Source organism: Magallana gigas, chromosome 7 (assembly GCF_963853765.1).
Source record: "Magallana gigas chromosome 7, xbMagGiga1.1, whole genome shotgun sequence".
In the NCBI taxonomy this organism is placed as follows: Eukaryota; Metazoa; Mollusca; class Bivalvia; order Ostreida; family Ostreidae; genus Magallana; species Magallana gigas.
The window spans coordinates 22,609,920-22,631,496 of NC_088859.1; the positions used below are offsets into that span (position 1 = coordinate 22,609,920).

The 21,577-nt window shown below is 33.7% G+C and overlaps 1 protein-coding gene across 1 annotated transcript in view; it reads right to left on the bottom strand.

The window, feature by feature from the left end:
* Positions 1-21,577, bottom strand: part of LOC105336517 (bifunctional methylenetetrahydrofolate dehydrogenase/cyclohydrolase, mitochondrial) — a 52,081-nt gene that overhangs the window by 11,293 nt on the left and 19,211 nt on the right. Inside the window, exon 3 of the mRNA XM_011440864.4 lies at positions 19,282-19,557. Coding sequence (XP_011439166.2) covers positions 19,282-19,557 — 276 coding nt within the window. The remainder of the gene's footprint in view (positions 1-19,281; positions 19,558-21,577) is intronic.

Below are 21,577 nucleotides of genomic sequence, written 5' to 3' on the forward strand. Positions count from 1 at the left end.
GGTTATTCCAATTGGGGCAAATGTTAATTTTACTAATTAAAGTAACTAAAATAATTGAAAAATAAAGATTTGTGACACATAAATAAAGGGCAATTATTTCTTTACAATTGTAAATAAAATCTCCACACAGCTTTTTTTTAATTAAAAAAAAATCAAGAAGTAAAATTTGGAACTTCAATGTGTTTTCACATGTAATGCATATGTTTATTTGTTTCTAATGAAATAAGAAATATTACAAACAGTGACAACAAGATATCTGTGAGCCAATGCTCACCAGTAATACCCCCGCTCTGATGTGAATATACAAATTAAGCAAAGTTGTCATTTAACAGGAAGTTGATGTCCAATATGTACAAAAATGCATCATACCATATAGCATGCCTTAACAAAAAGTGTGTTAAAATTTCAAGCATCTGTGATGAATAGTTGCTCAGAAATCTTTGACAATTTGCAGTCAACAATCAGGCGCCCGTTTCTCAAAAAGGCGTAAATTTGGGCTTAAGTTAGTCCAACTCACAAAGTTATGCCAATTTTGTTTTGCTTTGCATGAGGCTATGATTTTATGTAGTGGATCAATTTTCTAATTCATATACATGTATTTGAAAGTACACGTTATACTATACCACTGAATGTGCGTAGTTGAAGTTGCTCATAACAGTGTAAATTAATGAAAGTAGAACAAATGCCTATACACTTCTTAACATAATGAAATTTTAGAGAAATACAGTTGATATGAAAGAGGCAGATATAAGAGATTTCAGAAACCAAATATATATGTGCAATCGTACATTTGATTGAACAAACAATGCACAGAAATTAACTCCAAAATTTGTGTAAAATTCAAAATATTTATATAATGCATGGGCAGGGTACAATAGTATACATGTGCATACATGTGCAGAATGATAAGTCATTCTTCATGTAGATATTTAGACACTTTCAGATGCCGGGATAAGGCTTGATTCTTTTTTATCAATTCACTATATTATAGAAAATAGTATGACCATGAGTTAAGCAGCAACCAACTGAAATCGAAAATATCAACTGTATATATAACATGTACATTATTCATGTGTACAGAAGGAAGAAAAGTTCCATCCTCTGTTCCAATATTGAAAGAATGTAGACAATGACATGGAAACGATTCTTGATGAAAATAGTTTAGAAAGATATTGTCTACAATTAACACCACTAAAATTATCAACATTTGAGGCTGAGGTCTCCCCAACTCCCTATCCTGATTTTGATTTAATCAATTGATTGTTTTGTTTTGGTTTTTTTCAGGGGGGGGGGATTGGAAGTAATATATACTGTATACAGGGAATTACTCTCCCCCATTTAATTTTCAACCATTTCACCCTTGTTGTCAGCAGGCGAATTTAAGACTTGTTGATTTTCAATGTCTAATATTAAGTAACAACTGTGACTGGGCGAATTCATGGCAGAGCAAAACTGTTTGCAAGGGTAGAAGGACGGAAATTACATGGGACAAAATTAACCCTGTATACAGTATCTTCATTAAAGTATAGGCAGTCATCTAAGAGACCCTTACCTATTTATAGAAAGTTTTATACAGATCCTGAAACGTACTACTACACCACACGCTCGCTGCACGCTTGCTACACGCTCGCTATACGGTTCACACGAAACGCTGCACGATTTACACGAAACGCTGAACAGTTTACATGAAACAATTCTCGCATGAAACGATTTGCTCGCTTTTCACATGCTTTGGACACCTTTTTATCCTGTTCGATTTTCGTTTTCTTCAGGTCCTCGCGGATTTTCCCCCTGACTCTGTAAGAAATAATTATAAGAAAACACGAAATAATAGAAATACTGATACTAGAAACATATATGCACATAAGTATTAAATTGATTAATTAAATGAAATTGATACTAATATTCACAGCCAAAAAACATTTATTCACAGAATTAACCAAAAATACTACTATATACATGTATATTTATTGCTCAAAAGAAATATCCATGATTCCAATCAATGCCGTAAATATTAAAAAAAAAATCCAGGAAAAGTTACTGGAACTCAATAATCAATACCAAAGATAAAATCCATATGATTACAAACTGAAATCGGTATAATGGTGTACAGTGTATCTATCATAATCTATTTGAATTAAGTGCCATCCATATAGATTCCCATAATAAGTAACTGCATGTGTACATTGTAGGCAAATCCCTGTGTGTTAATAACTTCTACGACTTGGTGTTTTCCGTTAACAGTGTTTAAATAATTAAAATAATTAATTGTAGAAATATTTTTCATCGGGATTCCAAAGAATTTACTTCCCACAGTTCATAGAAATGAAAAGTAATTTTTTTCTATGTTTACATTTAATTTTTTTCAAACATTGTGTGCTTCATCAAATACTAATTCTTACTACCTTGAGGTCATTAAATTTCTATTGGCTATTGACATAAAAAGGAGACACGTAACCATCCAATGAAAACAAATACACAGAGTTTATTGACAGGTTCAGCCAGGTGCAGGTCTTACACGACATCAGAGGTTATGTGTGCTGGTTGAACACAGCCAGATAGTCTCAGTAAAAGTTATCGATGTAAATAAAAAAATACATGCTTATCAAGGCATGATCGTGTAAGTAAAAGTTGATTTAGGTTTGTTTCTATAGAAGTCATGTTTTACTACATGTAACTGTATTTGATAATTTTTATGTATGGCGAATTTAATATTGTACCAGCACTGAAACATCGTATAAAAATGTAATACATGCACTCTGTAACTAGTCTTCTTTTAACACATATACCTTTCTTTTGTTTGTTAATAATTAATTCAATTTTGTAACAAAGATAAGTATATTATTTCTTCTAGATTTTTTTTTTTCATGAGAATACCTCCTAAAGAGTTTTGCCAATCACAAACAGTTTGAAGTAATGTAAAACAAGGGAGCCATTTTGAAACATTTAAATTCTCAGAGAGTTCCAAACGAAATCTGATGAACGTTTCACACAGTTCTTGCATGCTCTGCTCGAAACGATTGACACGCTTTGCCCGAAACGCTACACGCTTTGCCCAAAACGCAAAACGGTTTACCCGACACGCTTCGCGATTCACACAAATCAATAAACAGTTTACACGAAACGATAAATGGTTTACACTAAATGTTTCTCGCACAAAAGTCGCACACTTTTTTGGTGTAGTAGTACATTTCAGGGTCTGTAAATAAAAGGTTTCTTAAAATTAAATGGAAATTTACTACTAAGTTTCTGCCTCAACAAATACTGTTGACGAATGGTTCTTATGGAACTTTCATTTATTTTTAAACACATTTTTTGGAAAAATGTTTGGCAGTTTTAGCGGGACCATTATCTATCGCGTACCTTGCCAATTTTGCTTTTTGATCCGGGGTGTAACGCGTATATGATCCTCTTTTCCTTTTTTTCCTCTATCCGGCCATTTTTTATATTCTTCATCAACTACAGGTGACACTCGATGGCTCGAACTTCGATCTCTCGAAGTTCTTGATCTCTCGAAGTGAACTCACGGTCCCAATTTTTTTCTCTATATAACTAAGCAAATTTACTCTGGATCTCTCGAACTCCGATCTTTCGAAGTTCTTGATCTCTTGAAGTAAAACCTGGGTCCCGTTATACATATTTCATTGTTTTTCACTTTTGATAACTCGAAGTGGTTGCTGTGAACATAAGTAATTTGTAAGTGATCCATTAATTTCAACAACTTGTGAATGTTACGGTAAATGCTTTTTATTTAAAATATTCTAACGTAATGATTAAGAAAACATAATATGCTTTAAAGTTTTTTAACGTGAAAAAGTTTTGTATTGTTTAAATTGAAGTAATGTAGCAGAAAATACGACTGAAATCATGTCAGCCTATCCTTCCATGTTATAAATATAAATTTCCGGCTACTATAATTTTAGAACCAAAATCTGGAACAAAAATTTCCGGATTTTTTAAAACTTTCGATCTCTCGAACTCTTGATCTCTCGAAGTTTAATCATGGCCCCCCGAAGTTCGAGTTATTGAGATTCACCTGTAATTCACTTAAATTTTCAATCAAGGTCCGTTTTTCTGGAGTTCGATCGGGATTCAGGAGACAACTTTTTCCTTGTTTAGTCGAAACTTTGAAATAATTCAAAATAGATATCTTGACTGACTGCAATTCTTCAATACTTTGAATTGAGAACAGTGATCTGTTAGGTTTTAGTCCTATAATGTAACAATAACGTGAGATGTTCTCAATAAATACTCATCATTTATTCCGGCGTAAAAACTACCATTTAAGTATGTAGTATTCAAAGGGGAATAACTCGGTCAAGATGACTGAAACAATGACCGCGTAAATTATATGTGGTTGAACACGCGACTGTGTATTTAACACCCACACGTAATGTTTGACGGTCGAAAAACGTGTACTTTACCACGAGCGTAAATAACCACTTTCACAGTAATTAGCATTTTTATTAAAAAATAACAATTATGCCAGATTTTTAAAAAAATGCAAACTAATTAAAGATTTGAAATTCAGAATGACATTTTAAAATGTGTTTTCCAAACAAATTAGAATTTTACTAGGGTTTTAAAAATGGATTTGAGTGAAATAAATCACTAAAACCAGATTTTCTCTCTTTCAATGGTCAATATAAGGGTCATTCTCAAAAAAGGTGGATTTTTTCAAGTACCACTTGTTTAAAAACAAAGTACTTACAACCAGATTGAATTTATCATAGTTTATATCGGGCATATCATGATGTTTGTTTGCTAAAATATGCCAACAGTACATCAAATGAAAATCTATAAAAATATGATATTTACAACCACATGAAAAGAAAACAGTCTTTGGTGTAACGCATAAGAAATATTCATAAATTTCATTAAATCTTATTGTTCATGCATTTGGTTTGGTGTTAAAGTTATATTTTTTGAAGTTTTTCTTGAACTTAATCATAAAACAAGAATTTAATAATGTATTTTCCTTAATTTTTCATATTTGGTTTGTGAATGAGAAATATGCATCTATCTCATGACATTGTATTGCACACTGAAAACTTCTTCTCCATTTAATGTCTGATTTTTTTGGGGAGACACTTGTAAGTGACATGAAAAATAATCTTAAGTGAAAAAACCTCAATATTTCTTGAAAAATCTTTGAAAATAAAAACAAAATAAGGGATGTTACACTAAGGACAATTATTGTTAGTGCAAATGTTATACCAAAGACAACCTTTATTTAAACACAAAAATATCAGATTTCAAAATAGAGACAACTGAATGTTTTCATAGCTATAACTTATGAATGCATATATTTAACAGTAATCATTATCAATGTGCATAATAGTTCCCCTAAAGTCAAATTATTTACACAATTTAGTTCCAGTATGTTTCACCAAGGACACTTATGCTACACCATGGACTTTTTCTGTTATAAGAATCAAAGTTTTAATATTTCAATTTGTTTTGAAAGCTTGAATGTATTTTAAATGAATTCAAAATTACCAAATGCACTTTTCAGCAGATATATTATACATGTTACTGTTATTTTCTACAAGTTCAGGCTTAAAATTTAAGTTTGTTATACAAAAGACACAACATGTTACACCATGGACACCATTTTATCTAGTTGATGAATAATTTTAGTATTTTATTATACTACATTGCATAATATGTCATAAAATGTATTTATACAATACTTGTTTTATTAATTTTTCTATCAGAAATACATGCATGGGAATTGAAATTTTCTTTTGTGTAACATTGAAAGTCCTTGGTAACACATTTTGTTTAAAGTCAAATAATATTTTTTAGGGAAAATTTGGCTTAAGCTGTAAGTCCAATATCAAATTCAATATTAATTATACTTGAATTGATAAATCTGATTTGATTTGACAATGCTGAATTTTTTTAAAATGAATATTTTAGGTCATATGTCCTTGGTGTTAATTGTATGTGTCTTTGGAGTAACAAAATATTGCATGATTGAGAAATAATCTAGATCTACAGCAAACAGATGCATCAACATTATATATAAGCATAAACTAACAAATGTGATACATTGTGATATATTTATTGAATAATTTCATCATATCTTTCCCAAAAAAATAAATTATGTAAATTATAGTCTCTGGGATAACAGTGATAGTCTATGGTGTAACTTTTTGTTCTTGTTACACCAAGGACTGTTACACAAAGGACATATTTATGAATTAACTTGTCTCTGCTAAATAATTACTGCTCCCTCTGAGTAAAAGGGCATATTATCTGCTACAACAACACATAGCAATAGTTTGTCTGTTTTCCAGAGTGTCTAAATATTTCTTTTTCATAAGTATTTCCTGTTAGTCCAAAGACAGTATAAAAAGTTACACATTTATTTCTACTTACTTATCATTATAAAAATTGAGTAAATTTCATCTTCAGCTATTTTTTCTTCTATCATTGTTTATAGCTATACGGTGGGAATAAGCAGGCATCAATTATCTTTCAAATTACTAAGAATAACAACTCTTACACACCAATATTTTGTTTCGTTACACCATGGACATAAAAACATGTATCAGACAAACTTGATCTCGCTGAAAAATATTGTTCATATATTTTCTTCGTCTTTTTGTTTGAGAGAGGTATTTTACTTACCTTTTATCTCTTGACCCTATTATTTTAATTAAAAAAATGGTCTTACTACCTTACAAAACCTATTTAAAGTCGCAAACTCTGAGTGAGAACAGTCAAATAATGTGAAAAAATCAACTTATAAACTTTCTAAATTTTTAAGATTTTGTTAGAATTAACTGTTTATGTGCCAATATGTATGCTAATATATATCCAAAGGTAGCACAAAAGTGAAACTTGGCAAAAATCAAGGATTATACTTTCTAGTGCCCTTGAACAACCCAAAACCACCTTTTTTGAGAATGACTCATAAAAGCTTTTAATTTGTAAATTTATGTCTTTATAAAAAGTCTTCAAAATATGTTAAAATCAGAAATATTTCAATACATGTATTGGAACAAGAGGCCCATGGGCCCAAATGGCTCACCTGAACAACCTTAGCCATGATAAAATCAGCTATATGGAGTCCTATACAAAATATCTGAGCTACATGTATTTAGTAAACTGGACTTTGACCTGTGCCTCCACGGGTTGACATTGCATTTTGGTTATTTACAAAATAGGTACATCAACACACCTTGTTATTGACATTTACATAACAAAGCTATAAGCCTACAATAATGCTATTAATTTTACTACACTTTCCTTAGTTTGAATAATCTAACTGTGTCTCGAGAAAGGCCCTCACCACAGTTAAAATGCCTCCCTTATATTTGTAATGTTGCAGAAAATTGCAGAAACTCTCCAGGACGATTTTAGAGAAAGTTAATGAAGTTGCCTTGAAAATAACAGTCAAATTCATCACAACAAACCTTTTTGACACTGCAAATACCTTTCAACTAAAAATTTTAATCCATAGAATGGAAGAATTCAACACCTTTTCACCAACGTACACATATTTTCTTTGTTAAACTGGCTCCGTAGGACATTATTCATATTTACGATAAAACATATTCTAACTTCACTCTCCTAACAAATATAATAAACTTTTTTGCATGTTATCACATATTTTTTGTCATCACGAAGACAAAAGTAAGTAGTTAGTTGAAATGTATATTTGTTATTTTATACTTTCTCTCATAAGAAATTATTAATATATACTATCGGAAAAAAGAAACTGTGCATTATTTAATATATAAAAAAACATTTAAAAATTACAATGAACAAATTTTATTTTTTGTACCGTATTTTCCCGACAATAAGTCGGTATTTTTTTCCTCTGAAGCAGAGCATTCGACTTATCGTCTTGATCGACTTGTCTAAGGCTTGAGGTCAGAAAATTGTGAAAAATAGTATGAAAAATCTTGGTTTTAATCATCTTGAGCTGGCTGTGTTATTGAAAATTACTTGTTGAATTCAATTTTCATCTTTATTATCATTTTCACTCATCTGTTAACACTAGAATACATAAGAATAACAGTTATTAAACAATAGTGCATTGTCTTTAATCAATTAAAAGTTTTACCGTTCCTTTTTTATAAACACATTGTCACATGATTCCATATATGACTATAGTGGGAAGATAATATTGCGCAGTAAAATTTAAACCAAACTTGAATGGAAAAAAATATTGCAGTAGGTCCGGGGAATGTTTTCAAGTTTTATTATTTTATTAGTAAAGAGTTGTTAGTGGAAAGTATAAATAAGAAATATTTTATGGTCAAAATCAATCTTAAAATACGTAATCAGCAATTATCAACTCTATTGTTTATACGGTAGGCTGATCCCGGTTGTGCTAATATAATCTTGCTAAGGCTGACATCTATACGGCAATTTCACTCCCTGTGTATATAAAGAGTACCGTTATAAGAGTGATTATAGTTCATTGATTAATTATTGTCCAATTCTTTGATTATTGTTAAATAAAAAATTTAGGAAACGTATGTATGTCGTACATCATCATTTTCAAGTCGTACAAATGATCGATCTATTTCTAACAGTGTTTATGTAAAACAATAGCGTGTACCCGGTAACTGCATTTATTGGATACAAAGTAAACAAGTTTCATCAAATCATAGTAATTGCTAAGCTTTCTGCACTTGAGTACCCCCTTTGAAGTCCAACACGAGACAGGTGCATGCCTCTGACACCGGAAATTGTTAAACAAACATTGACCATGCGCCGAGTCAACAGGTGGCTGGTTACGTAATGACGAATACATTGGCGATGGTCAGAGTGGGTGATTATTTAATACATGGGAATAAAATATTTCTGTCAAAGTAAGTTTAGTTTTGCACATCACACGATATCCGGAATTGTTTACAGTGCCAGCGACTTTGTAGATGTTGCCGGTATATGAAAATATGATGCATAAGTATAAAGTATAATTGTTTAAATGTTAATCATTAATAATAATTGGTATCGGGGACATCATGGCATCATACACTGATAATGTTACTGCAGTTTTATACGCCATTTTGAAGTGATGAGATCGACGTGTCGTCTGAATCGACGTATTGTAGGATTTTGTTGAAATTTTGGCTAAAAATGAGCAATTCGACTAGTCGTCTGCATCGACGATTCGTCGGGAAAATACGGTAATACTGTTAACACATGTATTCGTAACAACATCTCATAACACATTAATGTAAAAGTCGAATAACGTCAATTTCAGCACACTTGAAAGTCACTGTTGTTTGAAATTGAATAACAAAATTAATAACACATGTGACCACCATTTGCATTCACGCATGCTTGACAGCGACGTCTCATTGATACCACTTAAGTGTTTAGAAATGCTTGAGGGATGTTCCAGATGTTGGTTAAAGCCTGGCCTAAATCAGCCAATGTCACTGGCTGATTTGGTAAATGGCGTAAACGTCTTTCCTTTTCATCCCAGATGTGCTCGATCGGCGACAATTCGGGGGAAACAGCTGGCAAAGGCAAGACTTCGACATTCTGTTGAACAAACAAGTCCCTGACTACACATGCAAAGTGTGGCCTTGCGTTGTCTTGCTGCAGAGTGATGTGATTTTGATGTCTCTGTATGAAGGGTATCACATGACGCTGAATAATTTCATCTTGATAGCATACACCGCTGAGATTTTTATTGATAATTTGTAGAGGGGTCCTTCCACGTGCTGATATTCCATCACACACCATAACATTACCTCCACCAAATTTGCACAACTTGGTAATGCTCCTCAATGCGACGATACACCCTACAACGGCTGACACTGCTATCTAAATGAAATCTTGATTCATCAGTGAACAGAATATTGGCCCAGTCCTGTATTCTGAATCGCAGATGTCGTGTGCACCAGGCTAGTCTGGCGATACGATGACAATGAAGCAGTACTGGGTGCACCGCTGGACGTCTTGGTCTGATGTTTTGCTCGCGCAGACGATTACACACAGTTCTTGGACTAATTGGTCGCTACGGGCAGTCAAACTTGCTGTCTGGAAACGATTTCTCAGATGACAAGTCTAATGTTGTTGTGCTGTTGACGTGACGTCACACAAGGGCGCCCAGAGCGCGGTCCATCCTGAGTGTTGCCAGAATGTTGAAAACGTCTCCATAATGACTGGATGGTGTTCCGATGAACTCAAAAGTGTCTTGCTACAGTATATTGTGCCATTCCAGCTTGCAGCATCCCAACAGCACGATTCCGTTGGTTTTTGTTGAGTCGTGGCATGACATAGGGGTAAATTTTGTTGTGATTTCTTTAACAAAACAAGAGGCCCATTGGGCCACATCGCTCACCTGATCAACACTGGCTTTATATGGTCGTTCAAAGGATATTGTGCCATGTGGCCCCTCGGTAGATCAACCAAAAATGAATATCCGAATTTTACACTTATTTTAGCATATACTTAATCTTTGACATATTTACCTTTATGGAATACCATTTTTACCGAAAATAAGATTATATGCAATATAAATAACTAAATTTTCAGTTGGTGTTCACGGTTAACTTCCAGTTCCCTTTATTTTATCCCCCCTCCCCCCATTACTTTGTAAAAAGATTTAACTAGAACTGTCCTAATGGGACTAATACCCCCGCAAGGCTAATTTCAAATGGGGCAAATAAATGAATTGAATAATAAAAGTTTGGAACACATACAAAAACAAAATTCTAGAATTGTAAAAAAAAACAAGAATAGAATTCCAGGGTCCCCTGCCGGTCAAGCAGTATACTAGTATCGAATCTATCGACCAAGGCTGATTTAGGAACTTGACCAAGGTATTAGTGGTATAAACATTTGGTATAAATTTAATGAAAATCCGTCAAAATTTGTAGGCATGAGCGCGCTTACAAGGTCATTTTTGGAAAAAAACGAAGTCATGATTGTGGTCAAAGTCCAATAACTCCACCAAACAGTAACGACCAATGCTGATATTCGAACTTGACTAAAGCATTAGTGGTATAAACATTTGGTATAAATTTAATGAAAATCTGTCAAAATTTGTAGGCATGAGAGCGCTTACAAGGTCAATTTTTGGATAAAACGGAGTCATTATTGTGGTCAAAGTCCCATAACACCAACAAAAAGTATCGACTAACGCTGATTTTCGAACTTGACCAAGGTAATAGTGGTATAAACATTAGGTATAAATTTAATGAAAATCCGTCAAAATTTGTAGGCATGAGAGCGCTTACAAGGTCAATTTTTGGATAAAACGGAGTCATGATTGTGGTCAAAGTCCCATAACGCCAACAAAAAGTATCGACTAACGCTGATTATCGAACTTGACCAAGGTAATAGTGGTATAAACATTTGGTATAAATTTAATGAAAATCCGTCAAAATTTGTAGGCATGTGAGCGCTTACAAGGTCAATTTTTTGATAAAACGGAGTCATTATTGCAGTCTAAGTCCCATAACTCCAACAAAAAGTATCGACCAATGCTGATTTTCGAACTTGACCAAGGTAATAGTGGTATAAACATTTGGTATAAATTTAATGAAAATCCGTCAAAATTTGTAGGCATGAGAGCGCTTACAAAAAAGTGTGACGGACGGACGCACGGACCCACGGACGCACGGACGGACGGACGCCCGGCATTTCTATGTCCCCGCTCCGCGTTGCGACGGGGGACAAAAAGTAGTTAACAAAGAAAAAATTAAACCAAAATTGTCAGAATTTCACTGTAAATACATACATGTATCTATAACAGTAATACATTTTCAAATGTATGTATCTGATGATATATCTTTTTTTAATTTAATTGATTTAAAGAAAAACCAACAAATTGACAATAACCCTTCCCTTTGCAATAAATGGAAATACCAGTAGCCAAGCAATGCTCTTCTGTTGATTAATCTTTCTAATAAGAGTCTTGACAGAAGCAATTAGTTGTTTCAAATTTTCCTCACTTTCTCCTATGGCACAATGGAACTCCATATCAAAAAATTGATCCCATAGGACTATGATTTTCTTTGATGAGCTTGTTAAATTTAGTAAACTCCCAAAACATTACCATAAATACCATACTATGTAAAAATGTGTAAAAAAGAAAATTTAATATTACAAACAATTTTAAAATTGCCAAAACACTACAATCATATTGGTAATTTTGAATTTCATTTAAATTAATGCCCAATAGGGTCACTTCATCAATTTACTTGACTAATAAATTTAAACAACGTCTAAAAAATTTTAACTTCTTTTTTAATAATGATATTATTTATTTCCTTATGATAGAAACTTTTGGTTTACATGAAACAGTTTTAAAATAGCCCCAAAACCATCACCCATTTTACAGATTATCAATTTCCCCTAAACACATGCTCCATCTGAACCATGGCTCAGATAATAACTCCCTTTGGACAAATGAATTCAGCTACACTTGTCTTTGATGTTCTTATTAGCTCCTAAGAATTTATCATTGACAAACAAAAACTTTGCATTGTCAGTTGATAGAATACTTATAAAAAAAATAATTTTTTTTATTAATTAAGACATAAAGACAACAAGAGGCCCATGGGCCACATCGCTCACCTGAGGAACAATAGGTATGATAAAGTCAGCTTAATGGAGTCATAATACAAACAATCTGGACAATGTACAGTAATACATGTAGATCCTGTATAAATAAAATCCATTTTCCCCCCTTGGAACTCGGATAGCCCTGATTGCTGCCAATATTTACAAGAGCAGACTTTAATCACCGCTCCTGCACATATATAGGGACTCAATGTTACGCAGGGAGGGATGACCGCACACCTACGCTACTCAACAGGTTCCAACGTTAACGCAAGCAGGGATGACCGCACACTTGCGCCAACAGCTCAACCTAACGCAAGCAGGGAGTGCCACACACTTGTGCTAGAAAGGCCTGAACACCAGCAGGGATGACCATACAAAGCACCACCGCCGCAACCACCACCAATACAAGCAGGTATGACTGCACACTTGTATTAATGTGATACAGGGCAGGAATGACCGCACACTCTGTATCGAAGATTAGATAGAGCAGGGATGTCCACACACTCAATCTATTAGTACCTGTTCAAATTTAACCCCAAACAGTCGCTCATCATCATGCTGTAGACACTGTCCCTATATATGTGCCGGCCTAAAATAATTCATAGTATCTAAAAATTGGAAATCAAAAATAAACAAACTAATCCGGCCTAACCCAAAACTTCTTATGCAGAACAACTTATATACATTAAAGTTTTATTATTGTATAAAAATAATCATCGCAATAATTGGTTAACAATGGATGCATTAATTAAAATAATCAAGAATCAATAAATCAAGGGCAATAACTCACTACAGTAATACAAAAAGATTCTAATGAAAAAATAGCTGCCTGCTTCAATTTTTAGTCATATCAAATGTTGAGTATTGCAGTTCTCAAAAAGATCCTTTACAATTGTTTATATATGGGATATTTAGCTACATCAAACTCTGAACCTTCTTGTGAGACCGAAGAATTGTCCTGGAGCCAAAGTCTTAACAATTATAAAGAATCATCTTGCTGATTAGTTTCTGAGAAGAAGATTTTTAAAGATTTACTCTATATATTCCTATGTAAAACTTTAACACCCCAACACCCCCCCCCCCCCCCCCCCCCCCGCCATGTGGCCTCACCCTACCCCCAGGGATCATGATTTTCACAACTTTGAATCTACACTACCTGAGGATACTTCCACATAAGTTTCAGCTTTCCTGGCTGATTAGTTTCTGAGAAGAATATTTTTAAATATTTACTCTATATATTCCTATGTAAAACTTCGACCCTCCCATTGTGCCCCACCCTACCCCCAGGGATCATGATTTTCACAAATTTGAATCTACACTGCCTGAGGATGCTTCCACACAAGTTTCAGCTTTCCTGGCTGATTAGTTTCTGAGAAGAAGATTTTTAAAGATTTACTCTATATATTTCTATGTAAAATTTTAACACCCCCCCCCCCCCAATGTGGCCTCACCCTACCCCCAGCGATCATGATTTTCACAACTTTGAATCTACACTACCTGAGGATGCTTCCACACAAGTTTCAGCTTTCCTGGCTGATTAGTTTCTGAGAAGAAGATTTTTAAAGATTTACTCTATATTTTCCTATGTAAAACTTCGACCCCCCCTTTTGGCCACACCCTACACCCAGGGGTCATGATTTTCACAACTTTGAATCTACACTACCTGAGGATGCTTCCACACAAGTTTCAGCTTTCCTGGCTGATTAGTTTCTGAGAAGAATATTTTTAAATATTTACTCTATATATTCCTATGTAAAATTTCGACCCCCCATTGTGCCCCACCCTACCCCCAGGGATCATGATTTTCACAAATTTGAATCTACACTGCCTGAGGATGCTTCCACACAAGTTTCAGCTTTCCTGGCTGATTAGTTTCTGAGAAGACGATTTTTAAAGATTTACTCTATATATTTCTATGTAAAATTTTAACACCCCCCCCTCCAATGTGGCCTCACCCTACCCCCAGGGATCATGATTTTCACAACTTCGAATCTACACTACCTGAGGATGCTTCCACACAAGTTTCAGCTTTCCTGGCTGATTAGTTTCTGAGAAGAAGATTTTTAAAGATTTACTCTATATTTTCCTATGTAAAACTTCGACCCCCCATTGTGGCCATACCCTACACCCAGGGGTCATGATTTTCACAACTTCGAATCTACACTACCTGAGGATGCTTCCACACAAGTTTCAGCTTTCCTGGCTGTTTAGTTTCTGAGAAGAAGATTTTTAAAGATTTACTCTATATATTCCTATGTAAAATTTTGACCCCCCATTGTGGCCCCACCCTACCCCCGGGGGTCATGATTTTCACAACTTTGAACCTACACTACCTGAGGATGCTTCCACACAAGTTTCAGCTTTCCTGGCTGTTTAGTTTCTGAGAAGAAGCTTTTTAAAGATTTACTCTATATATTCCTATGTAAAATTTTGACCCCCCATTGTGGCCCCACCCTACCCCCGGGGGTCATGAATTTCACAACTTTGAATCTACACTACCTGAGGATGCTTCCACACAAGTTTCAGCTTTCCTGGCTGTTTAGTTTCTGAGAAGAAGCTTTTTAAAGATTTACTCTATATATTCCTATGTAAAATTTTGACCCCCCATTGTGGCCCCACCCTACCCCTGGGGGTCATGAATTTCACAACTTTGAATCTACACTACCTGAGGATGCTTCCACACAAGTTTCAGCTTTCCTGGCTCTCTGGTTCTTGAGAAGAAGATTTTTTAAAATTTCTCGAAATTTTTCATTAATTTCTAATTATCTCCCCTTGAAAACGGGTGTGGTCCTTAATTTTCACAACTTTGAATCCCCTTTGCCTAAGGATGATTTGTGCCAAGTTTGGTTGAAATTGGCCTAGTAGTTCTTGAGAAGATGTTGAAAATGTGAAAAGTTTACGGACGGACAGACGGACAGACAGACAGACAGACGGACAGACGGACGACAGACAAAATGTGATCAGAATAGCTCACTTGAGCTTTCAGCTCAGGTGAGCTAATAAAACTCCATCTAGATGTATTTATATAAATATATTTTAGAGTGTTTTAATATTATTAATTAATTAATATAATCTGTAAGGATTACCTCCCTTACTTTTCAACATTAGTGTACAATATATACCCGGTAGAATAAGGAAAATGAAAACCGTCGTAAAATCATTAAATCTTGTCTGATCTTAAAAAAAATTGCAGGTGCACATCTTCAGATGGTGTTCAACATATGTACAAATTTTCAAACTGTTCCATGCAGTAATAAAAAATTCTATAAGGGGGACAAAGTTGCGTCTACAGACAGACGGACAGACAGACAGACGGACAGGGTGAAACCAATATACCCCCCTAAACTTCGTTTGCGGGGGTATAAATACATGAGAGCATAAAGGTACATTTTCTCCCTCCACTACTTACTAGTTATTGTATTTTATTTTTAAAAATCCTATATGTGAAAGAAGAAAATTAGTGAACCTCAATGCACCAGAATAAATGCGCTCAATTCCTCAAATTAAAAACATTGAAAAATTTAATTGGCCTTCTCCATTATATAAACGATTGTCATTTACCAGGCATGAATTCATTTCGTATGACGTTTTATATCCTTACTCACTTGATTGAAGAATAAACTTCACTGAAAAATGTTGTCACATATGTTAAAGAGCTCTAATTCAAATCAATGTATTGGCAGGCATGTCGCTCTATTGTACCAAGGCCCACCCATTATTTTCATCTTTATTAAAAAACAGCAAAGATGATTTTCCGTTGCAATAATTTTTTAAGAACAGCGATAATGCTTTTATTCTCATAATAATAATGTGTCAGGACTATGGAAACTGTTTAAAAGGCATCGTTTTCATATACTTGTGTTCGAAAAACTATCAAAAAGACGATGGGGGAATAAGATGGTACAACTGCCCATTTGGTTTACTGGTAGTCATAAAATACAACTTCAAATTTAACACTTTTTTCAATTAAATATATTTGATATGTTATAATACAAGTTTACAAAAGGGTAATTTCTAACTATATTCAGTTTGAAATTTTTAAAAAAAATAATAAATCTTAAGTTTTGGTGGTATCAAACCTACAACCTAAAAACCTTTGTTCTATAAAGTTACCTAATGTCTGGTGCTGTAACCACTGAGCTATTTTATTCACAACAAAGTGTGTTGTTTAAATGCTTTATGAGACGTTGGCCACGAATTTACGGACTTGTATTATTTTTCTAAAACGTTCAATTGTTGGACTACAAAATGACATTTTTAAAGTGTAGTGGGTCATCTCTCCACATTTTTGTTCATTAAAATCAGTTTAAATTCCATTAAACCGCATTTAGTTCAATAAATGCCTGTTTTTTATTTGCATTTCATATGTTTTACCAGAATTAAACATGAAATGTTCAGTTTTTTCTTAAATAAGTCCACAAAACCATAAAATATCGACCCGGGTTTGCCTACCCATTTTACCAACTTGGAAATCAACAGTCCTCGATAAAATTCTAAATACACATTATTGTGCAGAAATATTTACAGCGAATACAGATATATTGATTGGTAACATATCCTGAAAATATCATTGAGATCGGTTGATTATTAAAAAAGAAAATTGAAAAATATCGATCTGCTTTTATTTTGCCCCGGCCCAGGTTTGCCTACCCATTTTACCAAAACTCGTAAAAACACGGTCACGAGTAAAAATGTCAACGCATTGAAAGATTTAACCTCAATTCACTTCACGAAATCATCACAAATATATTAGCATTTTTCAAGTATCCCTTCGTACGTAAGCTGTTGCACAACAGGCAAATTTATACTAAATCTTATAATGCACAGTTTCTTTTTTCCCTTAGTATATATGAACAGAATATATAGCAAAAGTCCAATGAAAATTTTCCCGTATTTGCATTATCATTTCTGAGTTTATTCATGCTGATGTGATATTGTTGAAACATAAACTAAAGATCCCGTTAGCGTGAATGCATTGCGCAAGTGCAAGATTGTAAAATCCAAAAAATCCAGTTGATTTCTGGAATTTTTTTGGAATTTTCGTTGATTATTAATTAGCGAAGCTAAACTGAGAAAAAATCAAATCAAATTGGTAATCTTCAAGTAGCAATGATGTTTAAAATATATAAAACAAAAGACAGTATTCTTCCGATTTCTCGGTATTAAAGACCAAAAATTCGAGTCTATTATTTTAAAACAATGCATAGTAGTATAGATTAGATCCTGTATAAAAAGATTTTCAAAACTTCCTTCAGACATTCTTTTTCTGAAAATTTACCTGGATGATTTCATAATTATATTACATATTGATTTACACAAATTTGAATCTTCACTAGTTACGGATGCTTCCACACCAGTTACAGTTTGTCTAGTTAATAAGTGTTTAAGTAGAAGATTTTTCTATATGTATTCCATTATAAAAATTTGATATCCCTACCCCCATTGAGGCCCTACTCTAAGAGGATCATAATTTGAACAAACTGGAATCTACACTATCTGATAATGCTCCGATTCATACGAGCTACATCTTGTCTGGCCAACTGGCTTTTGAGAAAGATTTCTGTAGATTTTTCTCTATTTTTCTTTTTATTTAAAAATTTGACCCCCCATAGTGACCCCGTCCAACCCCAAGGGATCATGATTTGAACCAACTTGAATCTACATTCCCTAAGGATGCTAAACTACACAAGTTACAACTTTTCTAGCCATATGGCTATTGAGAGGATTTTTAAAAAGATTTCTTCTTTATATATGGAATTTGTGGGTAGCCCTCTCCCACGAATTTAAATCCTCAATGAAAACAATTTTAGAAAGAGTTATCTTTGTTACTGAAACATTAGGCTACGCATCCACGAAATTACATCCCCACAAATGAGCAAAAAAGTCATAATCCACGAAAATTGGCCCCCACTAATTTAAATGATTCCACAGTATTCTTTTGTAAAAATACAAACCCCATTGTGGCCCAACCCTATCCCCAGGGATCATGATTTAAACAAAATTAATATGAATCTACACTACTTCTTTTCTGGCCTTCTGGTTTTCAAGAAGAAGATTTTTAAAGATTTCTTCTATACATTCTTGTGTAAAAAGTCAACTCCCATTGTGGCCCCACTCTAATTAACCCCGAGGATCATAATTTGAACAAACTGGAATCTACACTACCAAAGGATGCTTCCACACAAGTTACTGCTTTTCTGACCATATGGTTTTTGAGAAGAAATTTTTGAAAAATATTGACAAATTTTCAATAATTCTAAATGATCTCCCCTTAAAATAATAAATGGCCCTTAATTTAAAGAAATTTAAAAGCCCTTTTCCCAAGGGTGCTCTGTTCCAAGTTTGGTTGATACATGTATTGGCCCAGTGGTTCTTGAGGAGAAGATGAAAATGTGAAAAGTTTACACCACAACAACTAATCAAATAGCTCACTTGAGCTTTAACTTAATTTATATCAAAAAATATTCAAACTATCTTCAAAATTTATAAAAATTGGAGGAAATGCCAAATAAGCAATTTTAGTATAAATGTTTGATGTGATACAATCACTTGGTATTGTTGTCTGTTAGACTGTATGAAAATTTCATGTAATTTCTGAATACTAGAAGTATGATGAGAATCTTTCTTTAAAGGAAATCCACTGTGTTGGCATATTCCTTGTATTCTAGAATAAATTTTTAAATTCATCCAATGGTGTTAAAAAGGGTTTATGACTAATAACTCTTAAAAGTGAAATACCAGTTCTCCTTAACATCTCCATAACTCCAGCTGGTGTTGCAGGGATGAATGTCATTTGATCTGAACAAAACCTCCCAACATTGATAACATTAAATCCATCAACATCTTTACTAGGATCTACAGCATTGCACACTCGTCTCTCTGTAATGTGATCGGGAACGGGCAGCTGGACTAATATCCCATCCACAGACTCATCATTGTTAAGACCATGTATCACATCCAAGAGTTCTGCTTCCTTTATTGTTTCTGGCAATTGTATTGATCTACTTTCAATTCCTGCAATATATTGTTGTGTTTTGGTTATGGCCAGATAAAATTAATATTTAGATTTTCATCCTCATTTGCAAAATATATTGAGCGAGTGGGCAGATTTTATTTATTTTTTATTCATTTAAAAACACCCTTTTCACTGTTTATGTTCTAGAAATATCAACTGCTTTATTCTTTTAAATAGTTAATGCTAACATGAGTACACAAACCCACTTGTAATCATTTAATTCCGTTTTATTTTTACTTTCCTGTTAAAGCATGAAGACATTTGTATCCTTATGATTACAAACTTGACTGGAATCAAACGGTAATCCACATGTTTAGGCAGCCATTAAAATGATTTGAATTTTTTGTATACCGATTGAGCCTGATTTTTTCCCTAAAAATTTTTTCCACAATTTTTTAAAAAATAAAATAAAATGCATCTGGGCGGAATATTTTCAGAGGGATGGGTGCGGATGAGAATCTAAAAATTAATTTTATGAGGCCTATGATATCAATTTCTGTAATCGTATCGTATATGTAGGTACTTTTAACTATTTTGCAATTTTACTTTCACAACGCAAAAAATACAAAAAGCAGAATTTATATCTGATATTGTTTATTATAAAAAATGACTGATGCAAATTTAAAGGGTAATATTGTTACCTAGTTTTCCTAAATTTTGTCACATACAAATACAAGAGGCCCATGGGCCACATCGCTCACCTGAACAGCAGTTCCTTGTAACATTACATTTCGTAGCATAATTATGCTTTTTCTATTTTAAACATTGAACCCCTTTCTGGGGACCCAGTTATGGTCCGAGGTTTATGGTTGGCTTGAACAACATAAATAGTAACATAGGAATGAAAATGTGAAGCACTGCGGTGGGACCGCACGTACACAACCTGAAAAACTGAACATAGCAGAGTTCCACTTCAAGAGGAATAACTCTCAGACTGTACAGAACACAAGAAAGATAACTCTTGGTTCCACTACATTAGAGTTTACACAATTTGAGGATCCTTGCATAGTAATCTCACAAACTGTAGCATTATAGTTCTCGAGAAAAACTTTTTAAAAACATTTTCAATATATCTTTCTATGTTAAACTTTGAACCCCTCTTGGGGCCACAGTATTAGTCCAGTGCTAAAGTTTTAATTATTTGGAATCTACATTATTTAAGGATACTTGCCTTGTTATCTCACAAGCTGAAGCATTATAGTTCCCTAGAAAAAGATTTTTCAACATTTTCCCTCTATATTTCTATGCTAAACTTTGAACACCTCTTGGGGCCCCAGTATTAGATTGAGATCACGGCTTTTATAATTTCGAATCTACACTATTTGAGGGTGCTGACGTAGTTATCTGACAAATTGATGCATTGTAGTTCTCGAAAAGAAGATTTTTAAACATTTTCCATATATACCGGTACTTCTACATTTAACTTTAAACCCATCTTGGGTCTCTAGTATTAGTCCAGGGGTCACTATTTTAAAACTGTCGAACCTTCATTATCCAAGGTTGTATGCATGATAGTAATCTCACAAATTGAAGCATTGTAGTTCTCGAGAAGAAGATTTTTTTACATGTTACCTTTATATTTCTTTAATAAATTTTGACCCCATCTTGGGGCCCCAGTATTGGTCCGGGGGTCACGATTTTACCAATCAGGAATCTACATAAGCGAAGGATGCATGCATAGAAATTCCACAAACTAAAACATTGTAGTTCTTGAGAAAATTTTTTTAAAACTTTTCCTTTATGTTTTTTAAAATGTTTAAATTTTGAACCCCTCTTGGTGCCCATCAATTGTCCGGGAGTTACAATTTTTTGAATCTACATTATTTAAGGATGTACATGTATGCATAGTAATATCCCAAACAGTTGCACTATAGTTCTTGAGAAGAAGATTTTAAAACATTTTCCTACATATGTTAAAATCTAAACCCCTACTGGGGCCCCACTTTTTGTTCGGGGGTCACGATTTTTACAATCTTCACTATGTATACAACCTTTTGTGTATGTATTGGCATTTTTGGT